We start from the raw sequence: 9,831 nt of genomic DNA, 5'->3' as shown, positions 1-9,831 counted from the left end.
TTTCTGTACAGTTGTAGGTTTATTGATCCTTTGCTCAAAGCCCTGCATTTGGGTGAGGAAGGTGGAGGTGTCCATCTCTTGTGTGATGTTGGTCAGCTTGGAACGAAGAAAAAGACTCCTCTGCCCTAAGTAGGTGTACTAGGGGAAGGAAGCTGGTCTGGAAAACCAGCTCCATGCAGCTGCAGGAATGAGGGATCCAACATTGTGTTATATGTCGGGAGGGTAAGGAGCCCCTGCCAACAGTCTCCTCTGTGTTTGAGACATACAATTAGTCACAGTCACTGTCAATTCAGGCATGCCACAGCCAATCAGAACATGGAAGCCAAAATGCACATAGAGAGCCATATATAGGCTTAATCCCTGGCTCCTGGAAAGAAGCTTCACCACTTGGGAAGTTCTACTTTTCATTGGGATTTGAGACTTTGGCCATAAAGAGTGGAGTCTGAGTATTCGTGTCAAAGATAATCATCAGAAATGCCCTGTTGAAATTCACTTCCAGAGGGTTCAAAATTAGAGCCGATCCCACAGCCATGATTCCTGTGGCGGCAGCTGCTTCTGTGCCTGTCTCAGCCACATCCAGCACAGCCTTGTGGACCACCTGTAGGAGAAAGGCATCACTCACTGGAGACCAGGGAGGGCAGGAGAGGAGATTCCCAGAGCAAGCTTCCACTGCTGGCCTCAGCATCTGGTTAAGCTGTTTGTTCCTACAGTGAGCTCCACCCCTGGTGTTTCCAGTTCTCTGCTCAGGGTGTGAGATGAGGCATGTCCTGGGTCTGCCCAGTCTCTGACAATCTGTGTTGCTCTCAAACCCACTACAAACTGGAGGATGAGTCTATATAGGCAATGCCAGTCTTTACTCAACGTCATTTTCTCAGGAGACCCACAGGGAACAGCCAGGGTACTGGCAGCCAGTATGGGCTTCCATATCCCTCTGCTCCAGCCTCCTTGGGACATACAACCATAATGCACAATGTATGGCTTCTCTTGCACAGACTGCCATGACCTGCTGGCACATATCTGAGCCCAGGCCTCTGAGTAGGCACTGGACAGATTACTAGGCATTGCCAGGCTGTGCATCTAGGAAGGTAGTGTGAAGTCCTGAGACATAATCTCCCGCATTCTTAAGCTTTTCATCCCAACTGCCATTTATCCCTTGTTATGTCCTTTACTGCTACTAATCTATGTGCTGGTGGATAAGGACTGGCTAGTCTGCAGTGAAGAAGCTGAGGCTGGAATTGCTTTGTCTTGCAGTAGATTATGGGTGGCACCCACACTGCAGCACAGGGTCATGCCAATGGTGGTCTAACACCAAGCATAGGCTTTTCCCCTAACATGGGTTCCTGGGTGTGAGGTAGAGGAGGGATTGGCTGCATGCTCTCCAGCAAGAATATCTAGATTGCAATCCAGCTCTCTCAGGATGAGAAATCTCAGAAATGCAGGCTTTCTCACACATTACCATTCCCCCTTGCCACCTGGCCTTCACCATGTACATTCAGGTACCAATACGAACCACCCAGTGTATGTTGGCTTACCTTAGAGACTGTCAGGTCCTTGGCCCCTGTGATCCCAGATAGATCAGCCTGTGTGGAAAAGACTTCCCTGATGCCCAGCTGTTGAAGGATGTCCTCTATGCTCTCATCACTGGAGATGGAGAACTTGGGCATATAGAGCTTGTCAATCACCCTGAGAATGAAAAACAGAAATGTATGAGTCATTGGAATCTGTGAACCCCTCAAACCCAATTTTAGCTAGGGCAGCTCTCCACAGACAGATCTCTTACCAGAGAGAAGCCCTTTTTCTATCTGGGCCTACATCACATGACTTTGCTTTTCCTATTGCATCTATTACCCATTGATGCCTGAGAGTGTTTAAAAGGGCAGGCAATGAAGCTTGGTACCAGCTCTTCCCTTATCCAGAATGCTTTTCTTCCAGATCCAGAAAATGCAGTCCTTCCCTGTCATGTGGACCCTCAAACTTCATCTACTGATCCTTCTATTTAAAATTGCTCACTCCATCTGACTTCAGCTTTCCTTATCCTTGAACCCTCCCCATTTAAATCTCACCCCTCCTCACATTTAACTAATCAAATAATGATTAGTTGCATTTCCCACATTCTCTTTTCCTCAATTACAAGATGTGTTCTTAAGGGTAAGAAATTTTGTGCTGAGTCTCTGATATACTCTCAGGGTCTAAATCAGAGCACAGGACATAGTAGGTCTTCAAGTCATCATTCCATGAATGGTGAATGAATGAGGGGATGAGATGGCTACACAGGGCAGAGCTGATTCTCAGAGCTGACCTCATCTAAACCTTACTTCACTCTGCCATCCAAAACCCATTCAAGATTCCCTGTAATTACAGCCTGTTAAACACAGAGGAATCCTCAACTCCTGCTCTAGCTGATGTCATCTTGTGAACAACAAAATGACAATAAAATCTGTCTAAAAACTACCAAGTCAGCAGAGGAAAAGTCACCTCCACTCTACCTGTCCCTGCTGACTCTCCAACCATTACACTGGGTATTGGTGTGACTCTGAGGGACAGGGACACTGGGCCTCAGCCCAACAGCAGGATGGAGAGCCAGATCAGCTCTGGTTCCTGTGCACACACACCTGGACCTCAGAGAATCCTTCCACATCTTCAGGGTCTCTGGTTGCAAACTGGCTTCCACCTGCTGCATCTTGCCCATATCAGGGAGGATGAACAGGGCACTGGCATTGCCTGTGTACTTCAGCTCCACCACAGAGCAGTTCAGATCCTCATCCCGGAAGTAGGGTGTGGTCAGAAATGTTTGGCGCATCATGGGCACCTTCACAGACCTCTTCTCATCCAAGTAGAAGTCAGACTCATGTGTGAAATCAGGATCAAAGGGCATCTCCCATTTCCCTAAATGTGGAGCAGGTCTTCAGATTGTACCATCAGCAGAGAGACCCCACCTCCACCACATTTCTGCCCAGATTATCACTCTTGACAGGAATCAATCCATCTTCAACAACAGAGTGTCCCTTACCTGTTGCATAATCTAGATTAGAAAAAACCTAGGCAAGTGTAGAACTATGAATGAGAATTAATCCACAGGCATGGTTTGAAGAGGGGAACTCAAAACCAAAGCTTTCCTACATGAGATATCAGAAAAAGAGCCAGGAATCTGAGGTTGGGGTGTGTAACAGAGAGATAAGATTGAAATTGGGGAGCCTGGAGCTTGGGGAGTTGAGGATCCCTTCTTCCTCAGGAGGAGCCATATCTAGAAGGCAATGTCTTGTGAGACAGGTTTTAGGGGAAACAGGACAAGAGAGACTGTGTTCTCCCACACAGTGATCTATCCATGGTGGCCCTCAGTGTGAACCACCTTAATGGAAGTCAGTTCCCAGAGACATGAGTGGATTTAGAGTGAAGCTCATGAGATCTGCAACTTCCCAAAGTTGGATTACCAGGATCCCATAGTTGGGTGGCTGAGACATGGGTAATTTTTCCTCTTCTCCCATATCATCCATTTCACTTCCATGAATCAAAGATGTCCTACTTAGACTTACCCGACATCCAAAGTGCCTGTGGCTATCTGTAATACACCCTGCCGGGCTTGGTACATTCACAATTTCTTTGTCTCAGAATCAAGCAGAATAAACACACATCCCTACCTTACAGTCAATTAGCTGTGGAGTGTAGGTCCTGGGCCCTGCAGTCTAATCCTTCAGGCCATCACTCTGCTTCCCCTCTCTTCAGAGCACAGCCTCTCCTGGGCCATCCTGGACTCCTGTCCTCTGTCCTCCTATCCTCTTCTGTTCATAGCCAATTGGTTTTCTGTCTATAGTCTCAGAGCCTACCCTCCTCTGTCCTATCCTATACAAAATCCAGAGTCCCAGATCGATCCCAGATCTAGCCACATCAAGATTTTATCAGGAATCATTCTGTGGGCCATTGCCTCCCTCCTTGGTCTATCAGGTAGGGTTTTGTGGGTGTGGGCTATGGATGTGTTCCCACTAACAATTACCCACAGCAATTCAAGCCCGGTCTCCAAACCCTCTTGGTCCCCAAACCTAGATTTCCTGGCCCAGGAGAGTGTCTTCAGCACTGTGACCCTGAAGGCTGCCTTGGCTACTAATTTTACAAACTAAAATTCCACAAAGCAGCCAAACACTGAACACTGCACGGCTGATCTTTCTTCTCACTAATGGCTTTGCCCCATTCTCTGATTTTCCATGCCCAGGTCCAGCTTGATGCAGAAAGGATCAGGGGAGAGGTCCTGCATAGGAATGCATGAAGGGCTCTTCACTTAGCTATGGCACCTGCTACTTTCCCCTTTAGATTGGGTAGCCAGGCTCCTTAGCTCAAAAAGTCCATGACCAGCTGGGGCCTCCTGGAGATGGAGGTTCTCTAGCAGATGGATTCTATAGAAGAATACTCGAAATGTTGGAGTGGGCTGGATAAGGGACTCCTTTGTGGTAGTTTGAATGCAAATGGCCCCCATAAGCTCATAGGGAGTGTCATTATTAGGCGGTGTGGCTTTGTTAGAGTAGGTGTGGTCTTGTTGGAGGGAGTGCGTCATTGTGGAGGCAGGCTATGAGGTCTTGTAAATGCTAAAGATACTGCCCAGAGTCACAGACTACTTCCCATTGCCTACCAGATGTAGGATTCTCCGAAACTACTATAGAGCCATGTCACCTGCAAACTGCCATGTCCCACCATGTTGATAAGGAACTGAAACTCTGAACTGCAAGTGAGATACCCCAATTCAATGTTTTCCTTCATAAGAGTTGTGGTGGTCATAGTGTCTCTTCACAGCAATAGAATACCTACCTAGACACAGTCTCTAAAGGGAGAATCCAGGGCTTCTACACACTCAGGACTTGATGTGTGAGCTATGCATTCTGCCAGTTAGAATGAGAGCTAAGAGATTCCATGGAGCATATCCTAGGAAACTCAAGTATATCCAAAAAATCCCAAGGGAGAAGTAAGGCCTGCTAGTAATAAGAGGTTAGGCACCCATGTCTCCTAGGCCATGAGCACCTCCTTTCCAGGGGTCAGTGTATGCACCCTCTGCATCCACTCCTGAAACAGCAACCATCCTCACCTTTAAAGTAGATGTAATTCACCAGCACCATTAACGTTTTCTCATCCAGGTCTGAGATCAGTTCCTTGATCTTCCCCTGGGTCTGTTTCCTCACATAGTCATTGATGAGCTTTTTGGCCTCATGAGGCTTCTGGAAGTCAGTCACAGAGGCCTCAGCCTGGTACAGTGCCCTTGCCTTCTCCTTGAACTCTGCCAGGATCTGTAGGCGCTTTTCAACAAATATCATGCTGCCTGTGCTGATATTCACCTGGTCCCCTGGCTGACTGAGTGTGTGGAGGAGGTGCCCAAAGCCCCTGTGGATGTCTGCCTCAGGCGTCTCTGTCAGATTGAACTTGAGACCTTCTAGAATCTCTTCCAGGGTGTTGCTGCTCGCTCCCAGGGACAAGACGGCCAACGCAGCTGAGATGCTGAGTGGGGAGAAGACAACGTTTTTATTTGGATTCTTCAAAGCCAACTCTTTGTAGAGGGTGAAGGCAAAGTCAGTGTTGATGGAGGCCAGTGTCAGACTGTCCACACGTGTCCCTTTGTTTTGGTCTTCCTGGACTTCAGTGTTTCTTCCCAATGTGCCATCTGGTTCACAGAGAACAGCAGGGCAGAACCCAGCCATCAACAGCCCCAGAGCTACAAAGAGGGCCATCTTCTCTGCTCTCCTGTCTGAAAAGAAACATCTTTTAGTCTGGGAGGGTCAGGTGATAACCTGAGTATCTCCTTGTCCTTCAACCTTGCCTCTATTGAGTCTTTGTTCTGCTGCCTCTTTCTGCCTCTGTTGTGATGCACAGGAAGTACTCTGGCCCCTCAGATGACACTACCAGACCTCATGCACACTGTTTTCCCTGGAGGAAGTGATGCTGTAGTAGCCAGTTTTCCTAATAGAAAACCAGGATCCATAGAGGTGAAGAGATATTCCAGGGTCACAAAGTAAGAAAGAGACAGATCTGGGGATGGGCAAAAGCCTTCTAAAATCTTAATTTCTTCTTTCCTTTCTATCTTGGCATAAGGACTCTTTAAAAATCAGGGAATACTCTTAATTTGCACTTGTGCCCCATCTGCCATCACCAAATTCTAGTCAAGACTCAGTGAAGGAACCTTGAATTAGATCAGCATCAAATGGGCCATTCCAACTCCAGATGACAAGTTTATGACATCTCACTACCCTGGGGTGCATCTGGTTCCTGTTTCTGGACATGAGATGGGCTAATTGGAAGAGGAAGATTCTTTCAGCTCTGCCAGGATACACAGGGTTTTTCTATCACAGGCATGGAAGGCTTCCTAACAGGAAGAAAACTGAATGGTGTCCCAGTCTCTCATGCCCAGATCAGATTTCATTTTGGTTGTCAGGATGGCTGTGCAGTGGCAGAAAGCAAATGGGTGGCCCTCTCAGGGCAGCCCGGTGAGTGGCCTAGGTTGTGTTATTAGTGAATGTGTCTGGCTTATTATGGGAATGTGTGGGTGTTTATGGGCAATGTTCAGAGAACCATCTCCTCCATACACACCTGGAGTGGGGATCACAAGCATGCTAGAGACCACATTTGAAAGCTTGAGGTCGTGGTAAACATGGAAGCCAAACTTCAGCCTCTGTCCACTGAATAGGTGAGTTTAGAAGTGAATATAGATGCTAGAGGGAAGGGATGATGGGGAAGAGGGATAGAGAGGAGAGAGGACCAGGTGGGGAAGGATGAGGAGTGAGAAATTGAAGGAAAAGGGGGGCAGGAGGACAGGAGGAGGGAGGCGATCAGATGAGGGAGTCAAGGGGAAGACAGAGGGAAGAGAAGACTAGACGAGTGGAGGAGGAGAATGGAGGGAGCAGGGGAGGGAGGTGTTGAAGCTGATCCACATGTGCCCAGGCCTGTGACATGCCTGCAGAGTGCCATGGACTTCAGCTGCCTTTACCCTGTGTTTGCTGTCAGACCGATGCATCTATTTCTTTGTAAAGCATTCAGCTATATTCTACTGCAAAATCATTTCCCCAGAAAACTGGCTAGTCACTTTGTACAGGGGAAATTTGCCTGAGTGGCTCAGAGGTTGTCTTCTATTCCTAGCTATGAGAGGGTGGAGCCATGGAATCTGTTGGGGAACTGGGATCTCTGACCCCAAGTCTGCTGCCCCAGAGGGACTCTGCAATAACTGTCCTGTCTCCCCTTAGCTATGACAGCAGCACCCAAACTAGACAAGGTCTCGATGCTTCCTCCTTGTGCAGGGTCAGAAGGAGCAGGCTCCATTTACTCTCCAGGAGCATAGCTCAAGGCACCCACATCTGTCACATATATGAAGACCCTGACTGGAAATAAGGTTCATTTGCACCCCAGACATGTACTCTGACTCCAACCCAGTACTACAGGAACAATTCCTCACCAACTCCCAAAACAAGAACCCAGGTAATTGCCAATTTACCACAGTCCTGGAAAGGCTCCTTCCACTGTCCCCAGAGAGAAGGAATCCTGAGCTTTACCTGGAGAGCTGAAGCCAGCTGCCACCATCTGTGTTAGGTGAGTCCTAATGTTTGGGTTTGCTGTTCTCCTGGGATGCTGCTCTCCCACTGCACACTGATGCCTATTTATCCACACCGGCACCATCTCCCACCTCTTAGGAAATGCTGGCACGTACAAGGTGTGCTCTGTAAACAGACTAGAAGTGGGCAGACAGGATGATTTCTGGTAACATGAATTTAGAAATTCTATCTAGCAGAAACACCTCTCACTGTGGTCCAATCAATAAGTTGACTGCACTAGATTTCAAGGTTGCAGCTTCTGTTTCTCCAATGGTTCAAAGTTCAGTGTGGAACTGGGGAGTAGTTGGAGGCAAATAGACAAACCCTGTCCACATGTTTGTAACCATCCTTTCAGGCTGCAATGAACCTATTCTAAATAGAGACTCACTCTCCCCTCTTTGGATATCAGACTTCTGAAGGGAAGCTGCCTTGTCTGGCAGTGAAGGAAAACTCCTAAAGGAATCTGTGTCTGCAGAGCCTGGCAGTCTGATTTGAATTTCTGTACTGTAGAGAGATAAAAGCATTGCAAGGTCAGAGGCTAATGACCTTCTCATGGGCTAAGTGTTGCCTCTCTGGAACAGCCTGTTTCCTCCCTCTGTGTCAGAACTAACCCTTGTGACAATAGAGTCTATTCACTTAGCAGACAACCAGCTTCAATTCAAAAGCTAAGAATGCCAGCAAATAACATCTTGAGGCTGTAGAGAAGCTTCCTTATCCTGATATACCTGCCTCTAATTTTCCCACCCCGGCAATTTAAACTTGCCTTGATTTGTGACTTTCTTTGTTTTGTTGAGCTATCAAGTTTTCATGAAACTGCATCCTACTGGAACACAGAATTTGACTAATGTAAATCTGGGTTCTCAGCTCATTGTCACTCAAAACGGCTACAAAATAAAGTATTTCTTAGTCTCTTTAGGATGAAAGCTGTGGTTTTTGAGTCAACAGTGGTGTTAGAGACTCAGCACACAGGTGTTAGGTTCAAAGCTACTTTCCCCAAAATGGAAGCACTGATCTTAACAAGAAGGGTTTGACTGAGTAAACAGAAGCCTAAATGTAGATCTCTGCGTGCCAGAGAAGCCGATCATCATGGCAAATTCATGCTTAGCAGGAGCCATCCTAACCTTCCCATAAACATCTGCTACCTCAGCAAGGGCATCTAGTTGCCCTTCAATCCAGACAGGCTGAATCAGCTCAAAGACTTGATAATGTGATCCCCAGTAAATTTTTCTTTCTACTCCCAAGTTGTCTAGTTTGATGATCTTTACTGCTTCCTGGCTTACATTTTGGTGCTGAAACCAGGTAGAAAACACTGGGCACCTTTCAAAGGGCTCAATTCACCCTAACTGAACTGAAGTATTGCTTTTTATTACCCCTCAGTGAGGATCACTTGCTTCTGCTGGCTCTTCATCTCCCATCATTTTCTACTCCAAATTTTAGAGCCTGCTTTTCCAGCCATTTCTCTCCTCTACTGTGCAGGCTGTATTTCTGCCAACTTGACACAAACTGTCATCCTCTGAGAGGAGGGAACCTCAATTGAGAAAATATCTCCAAGAGTTGGGGCCTGAGGCACAGCCTGTAGAACATTTCTTAATTGGTGATCAATGGGGAGGCCCCAGCCCCTTGTCAGTGGTTCCATCCCCAAGCTGGTTGTCCTGGGTTCTGTAAGAAAGCAGGCTGAGCAAGTCATGGGGAGCAAGCCAGTAAGCAGCACCCCTCCATGGCCTCTGCATCAGCTCCTGCCTCCAGGTTCCTGCCCTGTTTGAGTTCCTGTCCTGACTTTCTTCAATGATGAACAGTGATATGAAAGTGTAAGCCAAATCAACCCTTTCCTCCCCTACTTTGTTTATGGTCATGGTGTTCCATCACAGCAATAGAAACCTTATCTAATATATCCACCTTCTCTGCCCACTTGTCGGTCTACTATTACTTGTTTAAGAATCATTTTGGAGCTGCCTCATCTCTCTCTCTGTGTGTGTGTGTGTGTGTGTGTGTGTGTGTGTCTCTTTGATTGCATCACTTCAGTCTGATGTTTCTCTGTTTCTACTACCTGAACCTGTTCAACAAATGTCCTGCTGGTGTATCAGGCAGCTCCCCTATATACCCCTGGGCACCCCATCCTCTGGAAAGGGACATCTGTCCACTGCGATGCAGAGCATCTTTCTGAGGAGTCTCTTTCTCTTTGAGGACACCCTCAGACTGAGACTCTGTCCCTACATCACTCACTGCATCCCTCCCTGTGCCTCTGTTCCTGTGCTATTGGAATCCTCCTCCT

General features: G+C 47.4%; 1 protein-coding gene across 2 annotated transcripts; it reads right to left on the bottom strand.

Annotated features, from left to right (window-relative positions):
• Positions 1-8,767, bottom strand: LOC121822462 (serine protease inhibitor A3N-like). Of its 2 annotated transcripts, none has more exons than XM_076551301.1 (5): positions 7,521-8,767; positions 5,072-5,725; positions 2,613-2,886; positions 1,533-1,683; positions 1-598 (listed from the first exon to the last, which is right to left on the bottom strand). In XM_076551301.1, exons 1-5 carry the CDS (start codon positions 7,642-7,644, stop codon positions 398-400), a joined length of 1,404 nt encoding a protein of 467 aa, XP_076407416.1. In that variant the 5' UTR covers positions 7,645-8,767; the 3' UTR covers positions 1-397. The 2 variants fall into 2 exon arrangements, with proteins under 2 accessions (XP_076407416.1, XP_076407417.1); XM_076551302.1 differs by having other exon boundaries at positions 7,463-7,616.
• Between the last annotated feature and the right edge of the window lie 1,064 nt (positions 8,768-9,831).

This window comes from Peromyscus maniculatus, chromosome 14, assembly GCF_049852395.1.
Source record: "Peromyscus maniculatus bairdii isolate BWxNUB_F1_BW_parent chromosome 14, HU_Pman_BW_mat_3.1, whole genome shotgun sequence".
Classification (NCBI taxonomy): domain Eukaryota; kingdom Metazoa; phylum Chordata; class Mammalia; order Rodentia; family Cricetidae; genus Peromyscus; species Peromyscus maniculatus.
This window is presented reverse-complemented; position numbering and strand designations above follow the sequence as displayed.

What these genes read in the sequence shown, in the direction of transcription:
- LOC121822462 (XM_076551301.1), bottom strand. Translation starts at nt 7,644, where the DNA reads ATGGTGCCGGTGTGGATAAATAGGCATCAGTGTGCAGTGGGAGAGCAG. An exon ending in GAATTACATCTACTTTAAAG is followed by an intron (nt 2,887 to 5,071) that starts GTGAGGATGGTT and finishes CTCCACATTTAG; the next exon opens with GGAAATGGGAGATGCCCTTT. An exon ending in AGGACCTGACAGTCTCTAAG is followed by an intron (nt 599 to 1,532) that starts GTAAGCCAACAT and finishes TTTCTCCTACAG; the next exon opens with GTGGTCCACAAGGCTGTGCT.